General features: G+C 37.2%; 1 protein-coding gene across 9 annotated transcripts in view; it reads right to left on the bottom strand.

Moving 5' to 3' along the window:
* Window positions 1-26,022, bottom strand: part of LOC106094211 (pericentrin) — a 173,254-nt gene that overhangs the window by 24,641 nt on the left and 122,591 nt on the right. For 6 of the 9 annotated variants that reach the window (XM_059360962.1, XM_059360958.1, XM_059360959.1 and 3 more), the window contains 4 exons: window positions 22,114-23,283; window positions 18,557-18,724; window positions 12,337-12,531; window positions 9,642-10,148 (listed from right to left, as the gene is read on the bottom strand). In XM_059360962.1, the coding sequence (XP_059216945.1) occupies window positions 9,642-10,148; window positions 12,337-12,531; window positions 18,557-18,724; window positions 22,114-23,283 (2,040 nt within the window). Of the gene's footprint in view, window positions 1-6,932; window positions 7,128-9,641; window positions 10,149-12,336; window positions 12,532-18,556; window positions 18,725-22,113; window positions 23,284-26,022 lie in introns of those variants that run through there. The other 3 variants (XM_059360965.1, XM_059360961.1, XM_059360964.1) reach the window with 2 other exon arrangements.

A 26,022-nucleotide genomic window follows, 5' to 3' on the forward strand; every position in this document is an offset into this window, starting at 1 on the left:
TTCGAAGAAAAAAATTCCTCATAAATTCACACATAGGGTATTTATCCGCAAATTTTATGGGTTTTTTTGTGGGTGGTTGTTGGGAATTAATTAGATAGATGATCATCTCTAATTATTTGATCAAATCAAAATTACTCTTTCTTCTATCGTTCGTGCACATCTCATATAGTTAAATGTTAAATAATTAACTTAAATCTTTTGAAGACACAGCCATAAGATTCCGAACGCCTTACCCATATCTTAATAATATACCAGTACACCCTGCCAGCAACTATAACTGTGATCTAGTACCTCTCTTTCCCACTGGGTAAATGTTATTGGGTTTCCCAAAAAGTAATTGCGGATTTTTCATATAGTCGGCGTTGACAAATTTTTTCACAGCTTGTGACTCTGTAATTGTATTCTTTCTTCCGTCAGTTATCAGCTGTTACTTTTAGCTTGCTTTAGAAAAAAAGTGTAAAAAAAGTATATTTGATTAAAGTTCATTCTAAGTTTTATTAAAAATGCATTTACTTTCTTTTAAAAAATCCGCAATTACTTTTTGGGCAACCCAATATATACAGCTGGGCTCTCTCTATCTCTCCATTTTCTCTTAAATTTTAAGCATATGAAAAAATTTAAAAGATTAAACCTACGCATAGGAAAAATACAAATCTATGTCATTCAGTTCATGTTTAATGATACTAATAGAAACACAGTTTATTGTTTTCAACTGTGTTGGTTCCTATGCCCAATGTATACCAATGTATATCACCTTACCGAAATCTCTCTCTCTCTCTCTCCTCATCTCTCTGACATTCAGAGGCATTAAGAAAATTCAGCAATAACACCCACGAATTGTTGTTGGGAAACGAATAAAAATACGAACATTCCGTTATAAATAAATAAAGGAGACTTCGTGCACATCATGAATGGTGTATGTTTCAGCCTTTCTCTTTTATAGCCGACTCCGAATGGAATAACGTTAAATTTCAACTCTTCGTAGTTAAGTTTTACATGTTTGAAGGCCTCCCAAATGTCACCGCTATCTGCAGTGAATAGTAAGCATGGGAAAAATGATGTTACTGTAGTCAATGCAATGTACACACACGTACATTGTTAGTCCACAAATGGAATAAATGTTGGTACAGGCAGATTTAAGCAAGTTTTATGAATGACTGACTGCACCGGGCCCCCTCCGCTGCGCCTTCTTTTACTTTATATGGAACAAAATTAATTAAAGAGCCATGTGTTTCCCAAACACATGGCTCTTCAATTGGATATCAAATTCGTTTTTTCTCTCAAGCACCTTTCGTTTTGAGCTCTATATTGTTGCGATTGGTCCATATACCCATTTAGAGGGTTTTGGACGGCCCCTGAGGCACCCGACCCCAACAATAGAAACCATGTTTTGTTTTGAGTGTGAGAGTGCTAAAAGATTTCGAACGAATCGCACTACCAATCTCCGAGATCTGGTGTTTTTGAAAATTAGGGTAATGAGAAGTGCTTTTTAGGGGAGGGATGGCACTCAGACATTTCGACTCAAATATGGATATCAAATTCGTACTGCACTCCCAAATCCATTTAACGTGAGCCCCATATTGCCATGGTCGGTAAATATGAACTGTTTGGATGGTGTTGTGGGACTGGGGCGGCCACTGGCACTTTGGCCTGAAAATAGATATCAAATTCGTTCTTTACTCCCAAATACCGTTGAATTGAGCACCATATTGCCATAATCGGAAATGAAGTTCAGTTTGGGGGGTGCTTTAGGCCGTACCCCCAAACACTTGGCTCCCAAATAGGATATCAAATTCGTTTTCTACTCTCAAATACCTTTCATTTGAGTTCCATATTGTCATAAAGGGTCAATCAATCTATTTGACTTATTTTTGGAAGGAAAAGCGCCACCTAGACTTGAACACAAATTTTAATGTCATATTCGTAATCTACTCTCAAACTCCCATATAGACATGGTCGGCTAATATGGCCATCGGGGGTCCTTGGGGATGGGGCGACCTTCCATTACTTGGACCTAATTTTTTATGCCATATTTGTAATCTACTATCGAATATTTTTCATTTGAGGTCGATATTGACATGAACGTCGAATATATCAGTTAAGAGGAGGTTTCGGGGGAGGCCCGCTGGGTACTTGGACCCAAATTTTAATACAATATTCGTTTTCTAATCTCCAATACCTTTCATTTGATACCTATATTGTGCCTAACGGTCCACTATTGGTAGGCGTAGTTGGGGTAAGGGGGAGGGACCGCCCCAATCCGATATGAAAAAAATTATAAAGCCTATGTTTCCTTCCAGACAAACTTACACAATCTCTGAATATTTTAAGAAAATTGGTTCAGCCGTTTTTGATTCTATGAAACAAACCAAAAAACCGTGTCCCATATAGTCATGATGGGTCATATGGGGGGTAGTAACCGCCCCCCTTCCGATATCAAAAAATTATATAGCCTATGTTTCCTTTCATACCAATTAACACAATCTGTGAAAATTTCAAGGTAAACGGTTTAGCCATTTTTGAGTCTATACGAAACAAACACAAATTCAATTTTACATATAAGAAGATATATTGTCACCATGGTAGCCATGAGTCTCCGTAATCTTTAGTAATCTTTTCGATATACCCAATCCTAGTTCTTAAGAGTAAGCCCCAAAGCTCATTTGGTTATCTTATTTAAAAACAACCATAAAGAAGTCAGCTTAGCTTCTTTTACCTGGGCTATTTAAGTTCCAATCAGCACTATCAGATGTATATTTTCCCGATATACATCCATGTCGGGAAAGTATACATCTGAACTCAAATCATTGGCCATTGATGGTGTCTCTACACAGATTTATTTTTTGTTATAGCCACCACCACCATAGGATAAGGGTATATTAATCTAGTCATTCCATTTGTAACACCTCGAAATATTCGTCTAAGACCCCATAAAGTATATATATCCTTGATCGTCTCGACATCCTGAGGCGATCTAGCCATGTACGTCCGTCCGTCCGTCTGTCGAAATCACTATAGAGGTCGAAAGCGTAAAGCTAGCCGCTTGAAATATTTCACAGATATTAAATATTGATGTAGGTCGTTGGGGATTGCAAATGGGCCATATCGATTCAGATTTAGATATGCAAATTGCAAATGTTGCCCATGAACATTCTACTAAGGTATAGGGGCAAACTTCTCACATATGAATGAGTGCAGTCCGATTCAAGTTTTAAGCTCAATGCCTCAAGGCCTCCTTTTTATAGCCGAGTCCGAACGGCGTGCCCCAGTGCGACACCTGTTTGATGAGAAGTTTTACATGGCATAGTACCTCAAAAATGTTGCAAGCATTAAGAGGGGAAAACCACCGCTGAAATTTTTTTCTGATGGTTTCGCCAGGATTCGAACCCAGGCGTTCAGCGTCATAGGCGGACATGCTAACATCTGCGCTACGGTGGCCTTCCGATTTAGATATAGCTCCCATAAAAAGCGATCTCCCGATTGCATGTAGTGTTCTGTTATCACTTCCAACAACTGTGCCAAATACGGTCCAAATCGGTCTATAACCTGATATAGCTCCCATATAAACCGGTCTCTGGATCTTCCTTATTTGGTTTCTAGAAGCTTAAATTTTAGGTGGTTTGACAGGTGTTTTGGATGTAGAATAAAATTATGCACTTCAACTAGAATTGTTTTGCATACATTTTTATCAGAATCCATGGTGGTAGGTTCCCAAGATTCTGGCCGGCCGAACAGTACGCCTTTACTTGTTTTTCTCCTATATTATTATTTGCTTAAATAAAACAAAATATTTATGTTTCGCGCATAGATTTACAGCCAAAGGAAAAACAACAAAAGAAACAACCCAATGCTATGGCGATGTAGTATTTAAAGGGGACAATATAGTGGCATATTTAAGCACAAAATTAAGAAATATTCGCAGTTTCTATATTCTGTATAGTCGTGTGGCAAAAGTGGTCAAAACATGTTATTGTTAGCATGCATAGTATATTCAATGAATTATGATTAACTCAGCCATCCTCTAAAATAAGCATTAATAAAAAAAAAAAAAAAACAAAAAAAAAACAATATTATGGCCAATCCGCAAAACGAAATAAATTTAAGTATTCTATCACATATTTCCCACCAACATTCCACTTAGTTGCAGAAGGTACTTCTCCCATATTGATGAGTGCAGTTCGATAAAAGTTTTAAAGTCAATGATTGGGGACCTCCTTTTCCCGCAGAGTCTCCGTAGAGAAGTTTTACATGGCGAATAGCTTACAGCATGATTCAACATGATTAATGAAATAAACGGCCGCAGGATATCTTCTGCCCCACGGCGATCTTTTGCTACATAAAGTAAAAACAAGTAAAAGCATACTAAGTTCAGTCGGGCCGTATCTTGGGAACCCACCACCATGTATTATACTAAAAATTTATACAAAATAAATTTAGTTGAACGGCATAATTTTATTCTACATACCAAACTTCCAGCGAATATTAGAGCATTTATTGGGTTGCCCAAAAAGTAATTGCGGATTTTTTATATAGTCGGCGTTGACAAATTTTTTCACAGCTTGTGACTCTGTAATTGCATTTCAACCAAATCGGATAAGAACTGCGCCGTCTAGAGGCTCAAGAAGTCAAGATCCCAGATCGGTTTATATAGCAGCTATAATAGGTTATGAACCGATTTTGACCATACTTAATACAGTGGTAGAAAGTCATAACAAAACACGTCATACGAAATATTAACCAAATCGGATAAGAATTGCAACCTCTAGATGCGGTTTATATGGCAGCTATATCAAAACATGGCGCGATATGGCCCATTTACAAACCCAACCGAGCTATTTTAATTGGAAGTGTTTGTGCAAAATTTCAAGCGACTAGCTTTATGCCATCGAAAGTTAGAGTGCTATCCACAGACAGACGGACGGACAGGGCTAGATCGACTTAAAATGTCAAGACGATCAAGAATATATACACTTTATGGTGTCTAAGATCAATGTTTCGAGGTGTTACAAACGGAAAAGCGAAGTTATTATAACCTTATCCTATGGTGGTGGGTATAATATAAAATTTTCCATTTCTTCGCCTGAAAGATGATCCTCTATCTTTCCAATAATGTTTTTTTATACCCACCACCGAAGGATGGGGGCATATTTATTTTGTCATTCCGTTTGCAACACATCGAAATATCCATTTCCGACCCTATATATGTTCTTGATCAGCGTAAAAATCTAAGACGATCTAGTCCGCCATGTCCGACCGTCTGTCTGTTAAAATCACACTACAGCCTTTCAAAATGGAGATATTGAGCTGAAACTTTGCACAGATTCTTTTTTTTTCCATAAGAAGCTTAAGTTTGAAGATGGTCTATATCGGACTATATCTCGATATAGCCCCCATATAGACCGATCCGCCGATTTAGGGTCTTAAACCCATAAAAGCTGCATTTATTGTCTGATTTGGGACAGTAAATTGTGCTTGGCCCTTCGACATCCTTCTTTAATTTGGCCCAGATCGGTCCAGATTTGGATATAGCTGCCATATAGACGGATCTCTCGATTTAAGGTATTGCGCCTATAAAAGGCACTTTTATTGTTCGATTTTGCAAAAATTTGGGACAGTGATTTGTGTTAGGCCCTTCGACATCCTTCTTCAATTTGGCACAGATTGGTTGAGATTTGGATATAGCTGCCATATAGACGGATCTCTCGATTTAAGGTTTTGGGCCCATAAAAGGCGCATTTATTGTCCGATGTCGCCGAAATTTGGGACAGTGAGTTGTGTTAGGCTCTTCGACATTTTTCAGCAACTTAGCCCAAATCGGTTCAGATTATGATATAGCTGCCATACAGACTGATATCTCGATTTAAAGTCTTGGCCCCATAAAAGGCGCATTTATAATCCGATTTCACTGAAATTTGACATAGTGACTTATGTTAGGCTCACGGTGGTTTACATCGGTTAAGTTTTAGATATAGCTACTGAAAAGACCAATATTTTGCTATACACAATTAAACAATGTTCCAAATCGGAACATATTTCGATATATTGTAGCTGCTATGGGGCTTAAGGTATGCATTTTTCACCGGATTTTGACGAAAGGTAGTTTACATATATACCCGAGGTGGTGGGTATCCAAAGTTTGGCCCGGCTGCCGTTTTACTTGTTCCATTTTGGGTTTTAAAAATATTTTTTTTTTTTACCAATTCAACCTGTTTTGGCTAAAACATTTATTTTCCCCCATATTTGTTCCCAAAATCCTTTTTCAAATTTCCATTAATCGGAATACAATTTTCCCTCACGCATTATCACAACTGCCAAAAGATTTTTCTTTAGTTTTCAAAATTCTAATAAAAAACAAAAACGACACGTGTCAAGGTAAATGTCTATACAAACCAGTCGATTTTTTTTACACACAATCACTAAACTCTATGATCTTGAAAAGGGAAAAAAAAACTTATCCAATATTTTAATTGGCAAGAAGGCGTTCCATAAACATGGCACAATATGAAATACGACACAAGCTTATTTTTAGGAAAAAAAAATAATTTTAGTCAGATACATAAAGATCAGAAATGGGGGAAAAAATATTTTCCATAAGTTTTTGGTTAAGGTTATCTTTAATATAAAACGAGAAATGTGTTTATCCTAATACTCCTTCTTCAGCACATATTCCCGCGCTTCAAATAATTATATCAAAAATGCCCGAACAAGAATACCAGACCAAAACAAACCATACAATATATGTATGGGCCAAAAGAAAATGTATTGTACAATATTCAAATCTATCAAGAAAACAATTTATGTGTATATTATAAACACAAAATAAAAACAATTTCAAAAAATTTAAACAAAACAAGACCTTCACTTTTAAAATACTTAATATTGGTGGGATATGCAAATGTATTTGGAAAATGTTTTTTTTTACAACAACTTACCCTGAAGGGGCTCATTTTAAAGGTTACATGTTTTTGTAACATTTGGGCAATAATTTTATCCCTTGACTGTCTTTAATTAGTTCACATGACCCTTTTAGTTGTGACACACAAAATAAAAAAAAAAAATTATATAGAATTCCTTTTTTTGTAACAAAAACTACATGGCATTTAGTAGTTATGTTGTCTTTTTTAAACAAACTTTAAATTGAATTAAATTTAATTCAATTATAAACGAACACAAAGCAACAGAAATGTTCTCTCAATGAAGATCGAAAGTGTACTAAATTTGTTTTCAACCAAAGAGCATAGATAAACTTAAAATCAAAGAGATCTTTTGTTGTTATATTAATAACAGAGAGAGCGGCTGGGACTTGATGCTCCTTATCTGTATCTCTGGATGGTGCGGAAAATGAACATCTCATGCAATGTTATGAAAATTGTGTGAGTTTTGTTTATGTTAACAAATGATATGTCAATTAACATACCTTCTCACGAATAATGTAGTTTAGAAGATAGATCTTTGTCGATTGCAACGTGTTGAAAAGCCCTTTCCATGAAAAACGAATAAATATACTTTGGCATATCAATTCATTTTAGTTCATTAAACATTTATTTCCATAATACATGGTACGAGGAAGAAAACACAACAAATTTGGGAAGTATATATGGCGATGGCTGCTATGTCCAAGGATCTGTTGATCAGTCAATTTCAGTAGCTTTTCAATAATCAAATCTTCCTGTCTAACATTATTCTCATGGTCATTCAGCTCGACTCCTCTTTGGAGAAAAAACAACAAACAGACGCACGGACAGAAACACGAACGTAGATTAATCGTCTTGGAGTTTTATGAGGTTCAAGAATATGCAAACTTTGTAGCAGGGCTGCGAGATAGTTTTCTCGACTCCGACTCCGGACCATGGAAGAATGTTTCAACAAATTCTTAAAATTTTTTTGGAATAAACAAGTAAAGGCATGTTAAGTTCGGCCGGGCCAAATCTTACCCCCCACCATGGATTGCATTTGTCAAGTTCTTTGGCCGATATCTTTTTATAGACAAACAAAGGATAATGGATAAGAAATGCCATGCTATTTTAGCTTTACCAAGTTATGAACTGATTGGGACCTTACTTGGTTTGGCTGTTGGAGACCAAGGTGGAATTCATTGTGCAAAATTTCAGCCAAATCGGATAACAAGTACGCCATATAGTGGCTCACAAAAAAAAAATTGGGAGATCTATTTATATGGAAGCTCTATCAGATTATGGACCGATTCAGGCCATATTTAACACGTGTGTTAAAAGTCGTACAAGAATTTGTTGTGCAAAATTTTTTTTAGCCAAAGCGGATAAGAATTTCTTCTTCAAGAAGTAGAATCGGGAGATGGATTTATATCGGAGCTATATGAGGTTGTAAACCGATTTGGGCCATACAAGGCGCAGTTGTTGACGGTCAGAAATTTCAGCAAAATCGAAGAATAAATGCGCCCTCTAGCGGCTCAAGAAGTCAAGATCCGAAACCAGTATATGAGGTTATGAATCGATTTGGACCATACATGGTACAGTTGTTGATAAACAAACCAAATCACTTCATGCAAAATTTCATCCCAAACGTATAGTAATTGCGCCCTCTATCGGCTCAAGAATTCAAGATACGAAATCGGTTTCTATGAGAGCTATATTAGGTTATGAACTGATTTGAGCTTTACTTGGCACAGTTGTTGACGGTCAAACCAAAACAATTCGTGTAAAATTTCACCGAAATCGAATAAGAGTTGTGCCCTCTAGCGCCTCAAGAAGTCAAGATCCGAAATCGGTTTATATGGGAGCGATATCAGATTATGAACCGATTTGAACAGTACTTGGCAGAGTTGTGTGAAGTCAAAATAAAACACTTGGTGCAAAATTCCAGCCCAATTGGACGAGAATTGCGCCCTCTAAAGGCTCAAGAAGTCAAGATCCGATATCGGTTTATATAGCAGCTATACCAAAACAAGGACCGATTTGGCCCATTTTCAATCCCAACCGACCTGCAATAATAAGAAGTATTTATGCAAAATTGCAAGCACCTAGATTTACTCCTTCGAAAGTTAGTGTTTTTCGACAGACAGACGGACATGGCTAGATCGACTGAGAACGTCAATTTGGCTGAAATTTTGCATGTAGTGTTCTGTTATGACTTCCAACAACTGTGTCAAGTGCGACCAAATTGGTCGCTAACCTGATATAGCTTCTATATAAACCGGTCTCTCGATTATCCCTGTTCGGTTTCTATAAACTTTAATTTTTGCTGGTTTGATGGAAATTTGGTATGTAAGCGTGCTCGAGCTCAGGCTCGGCCGAACTTGTTTTACTTGTTACTGCTATAACATTCATTTACTTGTTTAACATTCTCATAGCCTGCTGATCGTTCCACTTTTTGAACATTTCAATTGAGAACCCTCATAGACAAAGGAAAAGTATAGAGTTTGAAATTCAAAATGTTAATAAAATAGCTCAAAATTTATCCGTTCCATGTCGCCCGGGTTTCTTGCCATCTCCCCTTCTCTGTTATATTTTAAGAGAAAGCTGTTGCAATCACCACTAACATTTGACTGTTAAGAACTTTTACCGAAAAATGTTTAAGAAAAAGCTTTTCATCACACAACTTTATGGAACAAACTTATAGCTTATTTTCCCCCCATTGCATGCAAAATCATAACGTTTACTCACCACACATGCTGTCCGCATTTGATTTACTTGCATTTCTAAATCGCGTATGCGTTTCACGGCAGCCTCTTCAACACGTGAGTGTTTGGATAATTTATCCACCACTCGTTGTACACCCTCCATCGTCCACGAGTGTTGACGTGGGGAGGGATGTACTGGTGAACCTTGGGGTGGTGTTTCCACATTAATTGGCAGCGAAGTGGGACCTACACCACGTGCGGATACATCCTCAGGGCAGCTAAGGCTACCTACACTACTGGAATTGGATTGATGAAGGGATTCCAACATTTTGGTCTTCTGTTCCAGAGTGCTTTCTATGTCACGCAATTGTTCCACCACTTGATCCATGATGAGACTTTGTTCAGCAGGAGGTCTAATGTTTTGCAACTTTTCTTCCAATTGATTGATGCGCGTCTGATAGCCATGTTCTATTTCGCCTTTTAGCGATTGTACCTCCATTTGAAGGGCTTCATTCGAGTGCGATTGGGAATTGAGATATTCCTCCAATTGCTAGAGAGGGAGGAAAGGAGAATGTCAACCATTGTATTATAAATGCAAACATAAGAGGAACAATCTTATAAATAAAAATCAATTTGTGCTCGTTTGTAGGTTTGTTGTGTGACTCAGAAACGGTTGAACCGATTTTCAGCCGGACATATATACAACCCCCAAAATCGTACATATATATACCGACCATGGCAATAGGGGGCTCAAATGAAAGGAGTTTCCGAGTAAAATGCGAGTCTGATATCCAAATGTGGGACCAAGTTTCTGGGGGTCCACCTCTTCCCCAAACAGGACTTATTTACTGACCTTGGCAATATGGGCCTTAAAAGAAAGGTATTTGAGTAGAGAAAACGAATCTGATATGCAAATGTGGGACCAAGTTTCTGGGGGTCCACCCCATCCCCAAAACACCCCCCAAACAGGACTTATTTACTGACCATGGCAATATGGCACTCAAATGAAAGGTATTTAAGATTAGAAAACGAATTTTATATCCAATAATCGGACCAAGTGTTTGGAGGACGGACCCCCCAACCCCCAAAACACCCCAAATTCGGACATATTTACGACCATAGCAATATGGGGCTCAAAAGAAAGGTCTATGGAAATAAAGAACGAATCTGATATCAATATTCGGCAAGAGTGTCTGTGGGACCACTCCACCCCCATACACCACCCAAATAGAAAGTATTTGCTGACCATTGCAATATGAGGCTCAAATAAGAGGTTTTTTAGAATAAAACACGAATCTGATATATACTTTCAAAGCCAAGTCACTGAGTGGCCGCCCCATCCCCCAAAACACCCCCCCAACCGGTCATGTTTGTCGACTATGGGAAAAATGGGGCTCAAATGAAAGGTATTTGGGAGTAGACCATGAATCTGATATCAACATTCAGGACCAACTGTCTAGGGGATGTCCCACCACCATAACAACCACCAAATAAGACGTATTTGCTTGCCAAGACAATTTGGGTCTTCAATACAGTGGAGCTCGATATTCATAGTTTTTAGGGCCCATATCCCAAACCGGACACATTTGAGGGCTTTTGCAATAAGGGATTTAAATGAATGGTATTTGAGATTAGAATGGCAATATGGGATGGGAAATAAATGATATGTAGATATATGAGATTAGAGCACGTTGCTGATAAATATATTTTCAGTGCTTAGAGTTTGGGGGACCACCTCACTCCCCAAAACACCCCTAAATCGGGCATATTTACCGACCATGTCAATGTGGGGCTTAAATGAAAGGTATTGGTGGAAAGAACAAGAATTGATACCCACTTTCGGGACCAATTTTCTCAGAGTCTACCCCTTTCCCAAAATACCCCACAAACAGCAATTGTTTTGCTGACCATTGCAATATGGGGCTCAAATAAAGGTATTTGGGAGTAGAATACGAATTTGATATCCATATGTAGGACCATGTATTTAGGGCATCACCCCTTTCCTAAAACACCCCCCAAAGGGTAAATATTTTTCGACCATGCCAATATGTGGCTCAAATGAAAGGTATTTGAGATTAGAAAACGAATTTGATAACCAATATTGGGGTCATGTGTTTGGGGGACGCCTCATCGTGCAAACTCCCCTCAATACTAATGACAATATGGGATTTAAATAAATGGTATTTGAGAGAATTGTCTGGGGATCCACCTCACCCCCTAAATCAGACATCATGAGAATGTCGGGCTGAAATAAAGTATTTTAAGAATGGAGTACATCTTACACCCAAACATAAATTCGTAGACCAATAAAGATCATATGGGATTCAGATAAAAGCACTTATATGGTTAAACTGTTTGTCAAGCGATATACTATTTTCGTAGCATTGTATATCCCTTAAAGCTCTTTTATTGTCGAAAATAAATATTTAAAGGAAAATTTTGCTCCATATAAAAAAAAAGAAGGCACAGCGGAGCGGGCCCGGTTCAGCTAGTAGGGGAATAAACATGAAAATTTTCTTATTAAAACTTTAAGAAAAAAAATGCCTACCATAAAAAAATTTTTTAACTTAGCTGTCTTTGTAGGTAAAAAATCACTGATTTCGATAAACTGAGAAACGAATTCAGTGAAAATTTGTTAGTGGTTTAGGCAAAAAGTGATATGAAAAAAAAAAAAAAAAAAAAAAATAATAAAAACTTGAAGGCATCTTTATAGGCTTCTTCAAGTTGTCTACTATTACCTTAACTTTCTCTCCCATAACATGTTCATTGAGGGCCTTGGTCTCCACCTGGGTTTCCAAATCCGAAATAATTTCACGCAATACAAAGATCTTGTCAATGGAAGCCTTCAATTCAACCTCAAATTTATCACGTTTGCCATTGGATTCTTGCAGATTTTGAGTCAATTCACGTATTTGAGATTCCAAATGCTCCACCTAAATGTTTAGGTCAAAAAATATTATTGAAATATATCTAAGAGCTAGTAAAAAATATTTTTCAATAAAACCATAAAACAATAAAACATAAGAGGTTAGTTTGGTTTTGAAACTTACATTTAATTGAAATACTTGAATTTTTGGATTTTTTTTTTTTTTTTTGTTATCGAAGCGTGCAAAAACACAAATCATTTTTAGAGAGATATGGTTGGTTAATTATTTTGAGTGCTTTTCTTCATTTCAGAATATTAATGATTTGAATGTTGTTTGTTTGTCTTTCGGATTAAAGTGGATTTTCACAAAAAATATTCGAAAATGCTATTTACTTGGCCATCTACAATGGTTGATTGATATAAGGTGCGGGGTCGTAAGGCATGAGTAAGAGAGGAACAGGAAAAAATCACATCACATTTCTTTCAACAAAATTTGTATGGAAAACAACAACCTTGAAATTGAATTCTTTCATGTTTTTACTTTTTTTATTTTTATTTTGAAATGAGAAAAATGTACAAAAGAAGATTTTCTAAAAATTCGAATACTTAATGGATGGATAGTTTTTCTAGGGTGGATATATAATTAATGATGCTTTATCCGAGAGTGAGTGAATATTTACAAAACAGGTGTTGTTAGTTTTTGTTTCATTTTGTGAGTATTAACCCAAATAGAAATGAAAATGTTTTTTTGTTAGTTAATAAAATTTTAAATATTTATAAACTGTTAAACAGAAACATGCATTACCTTTGCCAAAAACACAATTATTTGAAAAAAAAAAAAAAAATAAATAAATAAATAACAAGTTAAAATCTGCTTAGTTCGGCCGGACCGAATCTTGGGTGGGTTCCCAAGATTCGGTCCGACCATGGATTCTGCTGAAAATTTATACAACCTAAATTTATTCTACATACCAAAACTTCTGTGAAACCAGCAAAAATTATAGCTACTTGGAACCGAACAAGGATAATCGAGCGATCGGTTTATAAGGGACCTGTATCAGATTATATTCCGATTTGGACCGTACTTGCCACAGTTGTAGGAAATGGTAACAGAACACTACGTGCAAATTTTCCAGGGACTCAAAAGTCCGATGATCGGTTTATATGGGAGCTATATCCAAATCTAAACCGATCTATATCAATACAAAGTATCTGTGCAAATTTCAAAATTTCAAGCAGCTAGCTTTACGCGTTCGACCGCTATCGTGATTTCGACAGACGGACGGACGGACATTGCTAGATCGAATCAGAATGTGGAGACGATCCATTATATATATACTTTATGGGGTCCCAGATCAATATTTCCAGGTGTTACAAACGGAATGACTAGATTAGTATGCCCCCATCCTATAGTGGTGGGTATAAATAAAATGAAAATAGAAACCAAACCCTTAAAATATTTGCACCGAATTTTATTGGTATTGAATTAAGTTTATGAACTGTTGATTTAAATTGAAAAATAGCATAGAAACTTAAATAGATTTTTTATGATCTTATGAAATTTTTTAAATCAAAAGATAACAACTAAAAAGGCATTTAGTTCGACCGGGCCGAACTTTGGATACCCACCACCTCCAATATATTGGGTTGCCCAAAAAGTAATACAGAGTCACAAGCTGTGAAAAAATTTGTCAACGCCGACTATATGAAAAATCCGCAATTACTTTTTGGGCAACCCAATATATGTATACCACCTTTTCTCATACTCCGTTGAAATATGCATTATTATTCCCCCATAGCAGCTGTATCCAAATATGATCCGATTTGGAACAAATTCGGCACGGACATTGAGTGGTCTAGTAAATACAAGTCACTGTTCAATTTTGTAGAAGAAAATATTGGTCTTTTGGGCAGCTATATTTTGTTTTAGGATGTCGAAAAGCCTAACACATAAGTCAAAATGCAAATTTTGCTAATTTTGCCCATGAACATTCCACTAAGGAACAGGTGCAAACTTCTCACATATCAATGAGTGCAGTCCGATTCAAGTTTAAGCTCAATGATAAGGGGCCTCCTTTTTATAGCCGAGTCCGAACGGCATGCCGCAGTGCGACACCTCTTTGGAGAGAAGTTTTACATGGCATAGTACCTCACAAATGTTGCCAGCATTAGGAGGGGAAAACCACCGCCGAAAATTTTTTCTGATGGTCTCGCCAGGATTCGAACCCAGGCGTTCAGCGTCATAGGCGGACATGCTAACCTCTGCGCTACGGTGGCCTCCCTAACACATAAGTCACTGTGTTTAAAATTTCAGCGAAATCGAATAATACATGCGCCTTTAATGGGGCCGAGACCTTAAATCGAGAGATCGGTCTATATGGCAGCTATATCCAAATCTGGACCTGAACAAAATTGAAAAATGATGTCGAAGGGCCTAACATAACTCACTGTCCCAAATTTCGACGTAAATCGAACAAGTATTGTACCTTTTATGGGCCCAAGACCTTAAATCGGCTGTACGGTCTGTATGAGGGCTATACAGACCGTATAGCCCTCATACAGACCGGTCTATAACCTGGTATATAACCTGGTATAGCCACCATATAAACCCATCTGCCGATTATCCTTGTTTGGTTCCTAGAAGCTTTTATTTTTGCTGGTTTGAAGGAGAAGATGTTTGGCATGTGCAACAAAATAATGCCCCTCAACTAAATTTATTTTTTATACATTTTTAGCAGAATCCATGGTGGAGGCTTCCTACATTCGGCTTTTACTGTTGAAATCACGCTACAGTCTTTAAAAATAGAAACATTGAGCTGAAATTTTGCACAGATTCTTTGTTTGTCCATAAGCAAGTTAAGTTCGAAGATGGGCTAAATCAGACTATATAAATATCTTCATATAGCCCCCATATAATCCGATCCCCCGATTTGGGGTCTTAGGCCCATAAAAGCCACATTTATTATCCGATTTTGCTGAAATTTGGGACAGTTAGTTTAGTTAGGCCCTTCGACAGCCTTCTCCAATTTGCCCCAGATCGGTCCAGATTTGGATATAGCTGCCATATAGACCGATCCACCGATTTAGGGTCTTAGGCCCATTAAAGCCACATTTATTATCCGATTTTGCTGAAATTTGGGACAGTGAGATGCGTTAGGCCCTTCGACATCCTTCTTCAATTTCGACCAGATCGGTCCAGATATGGACAAAGCTGCCACACGGACCGATCTCTCGATTTTAGGCCCATAAAAGGCGCATTTATTTTACGATTTCGCCAAAAATCGGGACAGTGAGTTGTTTTAGGCTTTTCGACATTTTTCTGCAACTTGGCTCAAAACAGTCCAGATTTAGACTGTTTTTTTTTAAGTCACATAAAAAGCACATCTATAATCCGATTTCACTAAAATTTGACACAGTGACTTATGTTAGGCTTTTAGACATCCGTGTCGTATATGGTTCAGATCAGTTTATTTTTAGATATTTTGTTATACACAGTTGAACAATGACTTGTACTTTCATATTTCGATATAGCTGATATGGGGAATAAGGTACGCATTTTTCACCGGATTTTGACGAAAGGCAGTTTACATATATACCCGAGCTGGTGAGTGTCCAAAGTTCGACCCGGCCGAACTTAAAGCCCTTTTACTTGTTTTTGAATTAAGAATAGGGCAATGGTTATACGAGGGTTGCCTTTTATATTGCGGGATTGTACAACCCTTGTGTTGCAATCTGTCAACTGTTAGCTCTATCGTAAAGCTTGACATTGTTGGGGTTATACATACTCAGAACGTTTTAACATACGAGCGCTATTTGTGTTGTTTACAGTAACTTTAAAGATTCATCTCGCCCCAAAAATTAATTTAAATCGAGAATATTTTCGTGCGATTATTTTTTACAACTTTCGACGTGGAATAATTCAACAAAGGTGCATCGATGAACTTAATTCAATTTTTGACAATAAAGCTCCATCAAGGACAAAGGAGGCCACCGTAGCGCAGAGGTTAGCATGTCCGCCTATGACGCTGAACGCCTGGGTTCGAATCCTGGCGAGACCATCAGAAACATTTTTCAGCGGTAGTTTTCCCCTTCCTAATGCTGGCAACATTTGGAAGGTACTATGCCATATAAAACTTCTATTCAAAGAGGTGTCGCACTGCGGCACGCCGTTCGGACTCGGCTACAAAAAGGAGGCCCCTTATCATTGAGCTTAAAATTTGAATCGGACTGCACTCATTGATATGTGAAAAGTTTGGCCCCCTATCGTGAGATTGAGACAACCTTGAGCATTAGTGGGACCAGCATACATTCAATATTGCATGAAAATTTTACCGTCAAACAAGTAAAAGCGTGCTAAGTTCAGCCGGGCCGAAGATTAGAAACCCACCACCATGGATTCTGCTATAAATTTATACAAAATAAATTAAGTTAAAGGGCATAATTTTATTTTATTCTACATACCTCTAGAAACCGATCAAGGATGATCGAAAAACTGGTTTACATGGAAGCTATATCAGGTTATGGACCGATTTATACCGTGCTTTGAATAGTTGTTGGAGTTCATTACATAACACTACATGCAAAATTTTATCCAAATTGCGGCTTGTAAGGGCTCACAAAGTCAAATCGGGAGATCGGTTTATTTGGGAGCTATATCAGGTTATAGACCGATTTGAACCGTACCTGGCACAGTTGTTGAAAGTCAATCGGATAAAAGTTGCGGATTCCAGGGGCTCATGAAGTCAAATCGGTAGATCGGTAGATCGGTTTTGTGGGAGCTATATCAAGTTATACACCGATTTTAACTGTACTAGGCACAGTTGTTGGAAGTCTCAACAGAACATTACAATCAAAATTTCAGCCAAATCGGACAAAAGTTGCGGCTTGTAAGGGCTCAAGAAGTCAAATCGGGATATCGGTTTATATGGGAGCTATATCTAAATCTGAACCGATATGGCCTATTTGCAATGTCCGTCAATATTTAGTATCTGTGCAAAATTTTAAGCGACTAGCTTTACGCGTTCGACCTCTATCGTGATATTGGCAGACGGACGGACATGGCTAAATCGGGTCAGAATGTCGAGAGGATCTAGACTATATATACTTTATGGGGTCCGAGATCAATATTTCGAGGCGTTACAAACGGTATGACTAGATTAGTACATTCCCATCCTATGGTGGTGGGTATAAAAAAATTGTTTCGCGTTAGATCCTACATAATTTGTAAATCGCTCAAAAATAGCCTCGTGTCAATTGGTCCAAAGAAATGCTCCAAAAATACGAAACAACAGCATTTTTGAGCACTTAAAACATTGATTTAATGAGTCCTGACATGGCACCGAATGACTTCTTTTTATTCCCGTACGTACAAAATAAAATAAGAGTTCAGGGTTTATCGACACCTGAAGAAGCGATTGATGCATTCAGAATGCATGTTTTGGAGATAGCTAAATCAGAGTGTCAAAAGAGCTTCGACAATTGTTCAAACGCAAGCAAAAGTGTAAAGATCTTAATGGGGAAAATTTTGAAAAACAATAAAACCGTTTTTGATGATTTATATTTGTTTTTGTGTTCTCTAATAACGAAATATAAAAGCCAACTCGTATCAGTGCCATAAGAAATGAATAAAAATAAAGAAATGGTTTGAATATATCACAAAAGATGTGTCAAAACCCAAACACCTTTTCGGACGAAGGATTGTGAAGAATAGTACCGAAAAATTCATACATACATTCATACAATCATACAGAAAATAAAAATTAAAAAATACAAATGATAGGAAAATGTAAAAATCTTAAAACTAAAGCAACTTTATAAGCAATCAAACTCATCAAATTAAGATTTAATTTTAGCCATAACAATAATTAACTAATAAATAAAATCAAATAAGAATTTCAACTCATTTTTGTTGAAGATAGTTATACAACAACCAAATTATATCCACAACCATAATTAGTTAAACAAAATCTCAACCATAAAAAAACTCAAATAAAATGGCATCTTTTAAACCAAACATATGCAGGAAAAGTGGGTACAGTGATTGAATGTAGTGGTTGAATTGTAGCAAAACTTATTCGTTTTTTTTAACTCACCTCCTCAGAGGCATTAGCATACGATGAACGCTCCTTTTCCTTGTCACGCAATTGAGCTTTGAGATTGTCAATCTCCTTCAAGAACTCATCACGTTCCTGTTCCCGTTCGATGGCTTGCTCTTCCAGAAATTGCCGGGTGGCTTTTAATTGTTTGTCGGCGGTATCAATCTGAGTTGCGATTAGATGTTGTCATATTTATTATGTATATATATATATAATTTTAATTTTTATTTATTTTTTTTTTTTTCATTTAAAAATAGAAATTTCACTTAAGCATAAATAATAATTTCTTAGGAAAAACTACCACTATGTTTTCAATTATAAAGCATTTTCTATACGATATTCATGTTGATAATCTTTATAATAAATTTCTAGAATGTGGTTCTCAAAACACACATAGTGCTAATGGATCTTTTAGGCAGGGGATTCTGATACCAGAGCCTTGGGCAATACTATTTCTTAAATTCATGTTATTTATACATTAAACTCCAACATTGAACATGAAGAGTGATTAACCCTGTTAACTGAGTCCATCAATATTTATATATACTTGTAAGTATTTCTGACCACAATTCCATAAAAAAAAATCCAGTAAGGAAGGGCAAAAGTCGGGCGGTGCCGACTGTATAATATCCTATACCTACACTATAACTACAATGTGGGGGCTTTATCTAATTCTAAACCAATTTTAATGGACCTCGGCGGATGTTTTCAGATGGGTTACTAAACAATCCGTATAATATAGTGGACAAATGACAACATTATTGGAAAATAAAGCCAAAACCTGACGAACGTATATATGGGAGCTGTATCTAAATTGCGAGCCAGCTTCTCAGATATAGTGGTAGTCATCAAGGAAAGCGTTGTGCAAAATGTTGGCAAGATTGGTCAATAAATACGCTTGCTGTGGCTCTGGGAGTGAAAATCAGGCGATATACATATATGACAGCTATATCTAAATCTGAGCCGATTTCTATGAAATTCACCATAAATGTCGAGAGTGAAGAAAAAATCCTTTTTGCCAAATTTCGAAAGAATCTGTTAACAAATGACCACTTTATTAGAACATTTCTCAAAATCGGACGAACATGTATATGGGAGCTGTATCTTAATCTGAACAGATTTCAAGCAAACTTCCCATATATCGTGGTAGACGTCGAGGAAAGCGTTGCGCAAAATTTTGGCAAGATTGGTCAATAAACGGGCTTGTTATGACTCTAGAAGTGAAAATCGGACGATATATATATGTGAGAGCTATATCTTAATCTGAACCGATTTTCATGAAAATCACCAGTAGTGACGAGAGTCAAGAAAAAATCCGTCCTGCTTAAATTCGTGAGAATCGATTAACAAATGACCATGTTATTGTATTATTACTGAAAATCGGACGAACATAAATATGGCAGCTATATCCAAATCTGAACCGATTTTTTCCAATCTCAATAGGTTTCGTCTCTAGGCCGAAAAACATTCCTACACCAAAATTTAAGACGATCGGATGAAAACTGCGACCGATACTTTGTACACAAATTAACATAGACAGACAGAATGTTAATCGACTCTGAATCAGAAAGTGATTCTCAATGGGCCTATCTCTCTTCCTTCTGGGTGTTACAAAAAAATTTACTAAGCTATAATAAACTGTACCACAGTAGTGGTGTTGGGTATTAAAATGTTATGTCATTATCAGGAGGTATATCCTATTGTAGACCGAGTACAATTAAAAGTTTTTGCCTTCGAAAATATGGCGCCCAAATCTCAAAATTAAATAAATCTCCAAAAAAACCAAAAGGAAATATTTTTCCAAGCAATGAAATAAGTCTCCAAATAGAAAGAATGACAGTCTAATAGGACAAAAACCGTTTGCCTTCCTTGGGTAAGGTCTCCCTGCTTTCAGAGTGAAAATGGTATCTGAGTCTCTCCATCCCGCTGATATATACGGCATGGTGATAAAAACAGAGTATATCTCCCTAACCCAAGGAGCCAGTGTGTCGGACACAGCTTATAATTCAAGTGGTGATACATCATTAGGGCCAGGCGATTTAAAGGAGTCGAAACTTTTTATCGTCCAAACGATTTTTGACACAGAACCAATTTCCCCAATAACCTCCGACGAATGCATATCAGTGACAACCTCTTCTGGCGCCACGTTATCCGTTGGAGTCTTTTTCGGTAAATGTGTGTCAACGAATAGTTCTAGTGTTACTAATGGGTGATTTTTTAGCTATTATCTTTTTGGCAACACTGGTTTAAAAAGCTCGCGCACTTTTCAGTTTGAACTATAATTTATCCATGAATCGTCTTAGAAACGAACAACGCTGGCAAATTATTGAATTACCAAAATGCGTGCTCTGTTAAGAAATTTCATCGCGCGCTTCTTCCATTTTACGATGAAGCTCCTTTTTGGCTCAATGTGTACGTAAATTAGTCGATTTTGGAGTGAAGATCAGCCAGAAGCATGGCAAGAGCTACCAATACATCCAGAAAAAGTCACAGTTTGATGCGGTTTATGGACTGGTGGCATCATTGGGCCGTACTTCTTCAAAGATAATGCGAATCGTAACTTAACTGTGAATGGTGAGTGCTGCCGTCAGATGATATCCAACTTTTTTTTTGCCCAAAAAGCAAGAGCTTGACTTGTATGTGCCACACAGCAAAATGTTGGAAAAAGTATGCCAAAATTGGACTATGCAGATGGACCATTTGAGGCGCAGTCACGGTCAACATTTTCATGAAATAATCTTCAAACATTAATTTATATGGACCGTACTATCGATTCAAATAAAATCACCCTTAAAAAATCACCCTTTACATCCTTAGTTCTTTTGCCGTCAGTAAAATTAATTTTTGTCCAAGAAATTAATTATCATTTTATTTTCATAAAAACCCTATTAAAATAGTTTGGGGATTTTTATTGGGTATTTTTGGGAACAAATTATTCGAAATTTGGGTACAAGGGACAGAAAAATACTGGCAACTCCCCTAAGTTTGCAAATTTGTACTGGAGATTTTTTTCCCAGCACAAATTAGCAGCGTCGAATAGCTGTTTCATGAAAACTAGCCGTTTAATTCAAATAAATAGCAAAAGAGAGCCTGCAAATTTTTACTGTAAATATACGCGAACAGAAAAAATCGGGATAATGGGTCATCAAATAAAAAAAAATTCAAAAAAACAAAAGTGAGTTTCTCTACCGCACCCTGTAGGTAATGTTTGATCATTGACATATTTTTTCGAGTACTCATGAAAATGCATATTTTGAAATTGTTTGTGCTCTAAGGGCCATTCGTAACTGTGACTGCTTTTTGAAACCGACGAAATGACCGATTCTTAGTCATCTACGAGGGGACAAACAAAATTAGTAAATTTAAAATGCTTTTCATAGTGTATACATATTTAGAGCACAAGACTCTGTGTAATTACATCAATCACAACAACAATTTTAGGCATGCTGGTGATTTCTATATCTGAAATCTAATATATGATAACTACATCTTTCAAAACTAATATATACAAGGTAATCTACTTAGACTTTATAGTTCATGACTCTCAAACTCACCTGCGATTGCAAATCTTCACGATCCTTTTTGCTGCACTCCACCACCTTATCACCCTCACGGCAAAAATCTTCTATCATTTGCAGCAGCTGCACTGTGGAATCATTATTCTGTTGTTTCTGAGTGGGTGTGGATAAAATATTTCTGGCCTTCTCCTGCAGTTGAGCAAAACCTGTCGATGAGTTATCCGATCCAGAGAGACGTGGTGGCGATTTTATAGTGGTTCCCAAACCATAGCCCTCATTGTATTCCACATTGTTCAGTGAAGAGAGCTGTGACAGTTGATCTCTTAGATGTTGCAACTCCTGACCCAAATCGGAATTGCGTGATATGGTAAGATCCAATTCCTGTTGCAGATGCAAACGATCATTTTCCGATTTGATGAGACGATTTTTCAACTCTGTCAATTGGAAATGTAATTCCACGGCATTTACACCACCAGCTGTGGTCGAAGACCAATTGTCCTGATACAAACGATTAAGATCCGGAGGCAGAGAGGTGAGATTTTGTGCCTGCTGTTGTATCAATGAAGAACGATGTGTGGGCAATTGTTGCTCATTAAGGGAATTGACACGTATGAATTTACGATTCTGCTGCAATTTCAGACCATCTTCCTGTTCACTGTCATTCTTCTCCCTCTCACTGGAATAGGAATCTTTGCGTTCATTGCTTTCATTGTGCTTCTTAACCAAATCCTCTGAAAGATGCAACAAGTATGAAGCCTCTGAGCGTAAACACTCTAGACAGTCTTTCAAATCAAAATCCTCGGAGTTGTCATTATTCTTTTGGGTGATGTACTGCACCAAACAGGGATCTTCCACAACTTCCATTAGAGTATGCACATCTGGCATAAGACGCATACGTGTTGTATTCAATGTTTCATTTAGCAATGTAGTGCTTAGATTGAAATCTTCCGAGGCATGTTCCTCCAAAGTGCGATTGCAAGAGAGCAGGCGTTGTACTTCCTCCACTAGGGCATCGTTTAAATCATTTTCACAGTTGGCCACACATTTCAACAATTCTGCCAACACTTGCCGGAAGGCATTGGACAGCTCACGTAAATTATCCCTTTCGCCCAGGAGCTTATCGTATTCGCGCAAAGAATCAAACGTTGAGTTGCGTTTGTTCTTGCGATTGAGTTGTTTTTCATAGTCTTGTTTTAGGCGCGACATCTGTTGGGTAGGTGGAAAAAAAAAACAAAAATTGAGACAAGTTATACATATATAGAAAGTCCTTAAAAAAAGTTTTTGGACAAATAGACGGACAAACAAACGACGAATAACGAAATGGGCGTACGGAGGGACTAAAGAACAAATGGATCAATGGACGGACGGACAATTTTAGGGATGGATGAACGTACAGACGGAAAGACAAATAGAAATGGACGAAATTAAGGGATGGATAAATGAACGGACGGATAAATGGAGGGATGAATAAACGGACTGGCGTATAAATGGAGGGACGGACAAATGAATGGACGAAAAAGTGAACGGACGGACAAATGGACGAACGGACTAATAGACGGACATACAAATGGATGGATAGAAGGCACATGCACGGACAAATGCAAAATTTCTGCGAAATCGACAAAAATTGCTACTTGTAAGGACTCAAGAAGTCAAATCGGGAAATCGGTTTATATGGAAGCTATACTCGGTTAAAGACCGATTTGGACCGTACGTGGCTCAGTTGTTGGAAGTCATATCAGAACACCGCATGCAAAATTTCAGCCAAATCGGACAAAAATGCGGCTTGTAAGGACTCAAAAATCAAATCGGCAGATCGGTTTATATGGGAGCTATATCAGATTATATACCGATTTGGACCGTACTTGGCAAAGTTGTTGGAAATCATAATAGAATATTACATGCATAATTTCAGTCAAATCGAATAAAAATTACGTTTCCAGGCCCTCAAGAAGTCAAATCGGGAGATCAGTTTATATGGGAGCTATATACAAATCTGAATCAAAACTTCAAGCGGCTAGCTTTACGCGGTCGGCCGCTATCGTATTTGCGACAGACGGACTCGGATCGACTCAGAATGTCGCGACGATCAAGAATATAAATACCTTATGGGGTTTTAGATCAATATTTCGTGTTACAAACGGAATTACTAGATTAGAATACCTTCATCCTATGGTGGTTGGTATTAAAATGTTGAATTTATTTTTCTGTTATACTTATAAGATGGGAGAAAATCCTAATCCTAGGCCTTCGTTTGGTTAATTTCCTTTCGTTTTAGAATACACAGAGCATTTTTATTTAGAAAAATTTTGACTTAAATTTTCTGTAAGACCTACAAAAGAGGAGACGACTATAAGCACGGCCGAAGGCATCGGTAAAGACTTTGGATTCCAAAGAAAGACTTTGGCCGGGCTTACGATTTTCTCCTTTCTCATAGCTTCAACAGTAAAATAAACTCAACATTCTTCTAAATCCAAATAAAAATGGCTATTGCATACAAAGAGGGGGAAATTAACCAGCCATCTCCACCCTCAATCAGTCTAAAGTAAAAAAAAAAGTCAAAATTTTTTTTAATAACAAATAAAAAGGCATTTCACTCGGCTGGGCCGAACTTTGGATACCCACCACCTCGGCCATATATGTTAAACACCTTTCGTCATAATGCGGTGAAAAATGCATAATTTATGAATCCATTGCAAAATATGGACAGATCTGAAGCATATAGGCAACGGATGTCGAAAAGCCTAACATAGGTCACTACGTCAATTTGATAATAAGTGCGCCTTTTTGCCCAAGACCGGCAGATCGCTCTATATGGCAGCTATATTCAAATATAGACCGATGGGTGCCATATTGAACACGGATGTGGAAGGGTCATAGACCGATTTAGGTCCTAAGCTCATAAAAGCCTCATGTATTATCCGATTTCGCAGATATTTAAAACAGTGAGTTTTATAAGTGTCCCGAAATAGGATCTAAATATGGTTCATATCAGGCCATATTTACATATAGTTACTATATGGACCAAACTGTCGATTCAGGATCTTACAGCTATAAAGGCCGCTGTTACCACTCGATTTTTTTTTAGAATTTTAGAACTTTATAAGAAATTTATAAGGACCATCGAAATACATACCGAATATGGTCGAAATTGGACCAAACATACGGATATCGTTGTCATATAGTCCGATTTGCCTATTTAGGTTCATTTATTATCCGATTTTACTGAAATTTGAAACAGGGAAGTTTCATTGAGCCAATCGATATCCAAACCGAATATAGTCTATGTTACACAGATAAAAATTGCTCTGCTATTAGAGCGATATTAAGATATGGTCCGGTTTGGATAACAATTAAATTATATTTATGTTGGAGACCTGTGTAAAATGTCAGCCAATTCGAATAAGAATTGCGCTCCTTGTGGGCTCAAGAAGTAAAATAGAGAGATCGATTTATATGGGAGCTGTATCGGGCTATAGACCGATTCAGACCATAATAAACACATATGCTAATGGTCATGAGAGAATCCGTCGTACAAAATGTCGGGCAAATCGGATAATAATTGCGACCTCTAGAGGCTCAAGAAGTCAAGATCCCAGATTGGTTTATATGACAGATATATCAGGTTATGAACCGACTTGTACTTTATTTGAAATAGTTGTTGAAAGTAACAATAAAAAACGTCTTGCGAAATTTCAGCCAAATCGGATAGGAATTGCGCCCTTTAGAAGCTCAAGAAGTCAAGTCCCCAGATCTGTTTATATGACAGCTATATCAGGTTATAAACCGATTTGAACCATATTTGGCACAGTTGTTGGATATCATAACAAAATACTACGTGCCAAAATTCATTCAAATTGGAAAAGAATTGCGCCCTCTAGAGGCTCAAGAAGTCAAGACCCAAGATCGGTTTATATGACAGCTATATAAGGTTATGGACCGATT

The sequence above is a fragment of the Stomoxys calcitrans genome, chromosome 1, assembly GCF_963082655.1.
Source record: "Stomoxys calcitrans chromosome 1, idStoCalc2.1, whole genome shotgun sequence".
Classification (NCBI taxonomy): domain Eukaryota; kingdom Metazoa; phylum Arthropoda; class Insecta; order Diptera; family Muscidae; genus Stomoxys; species Stomoxys calcitrans.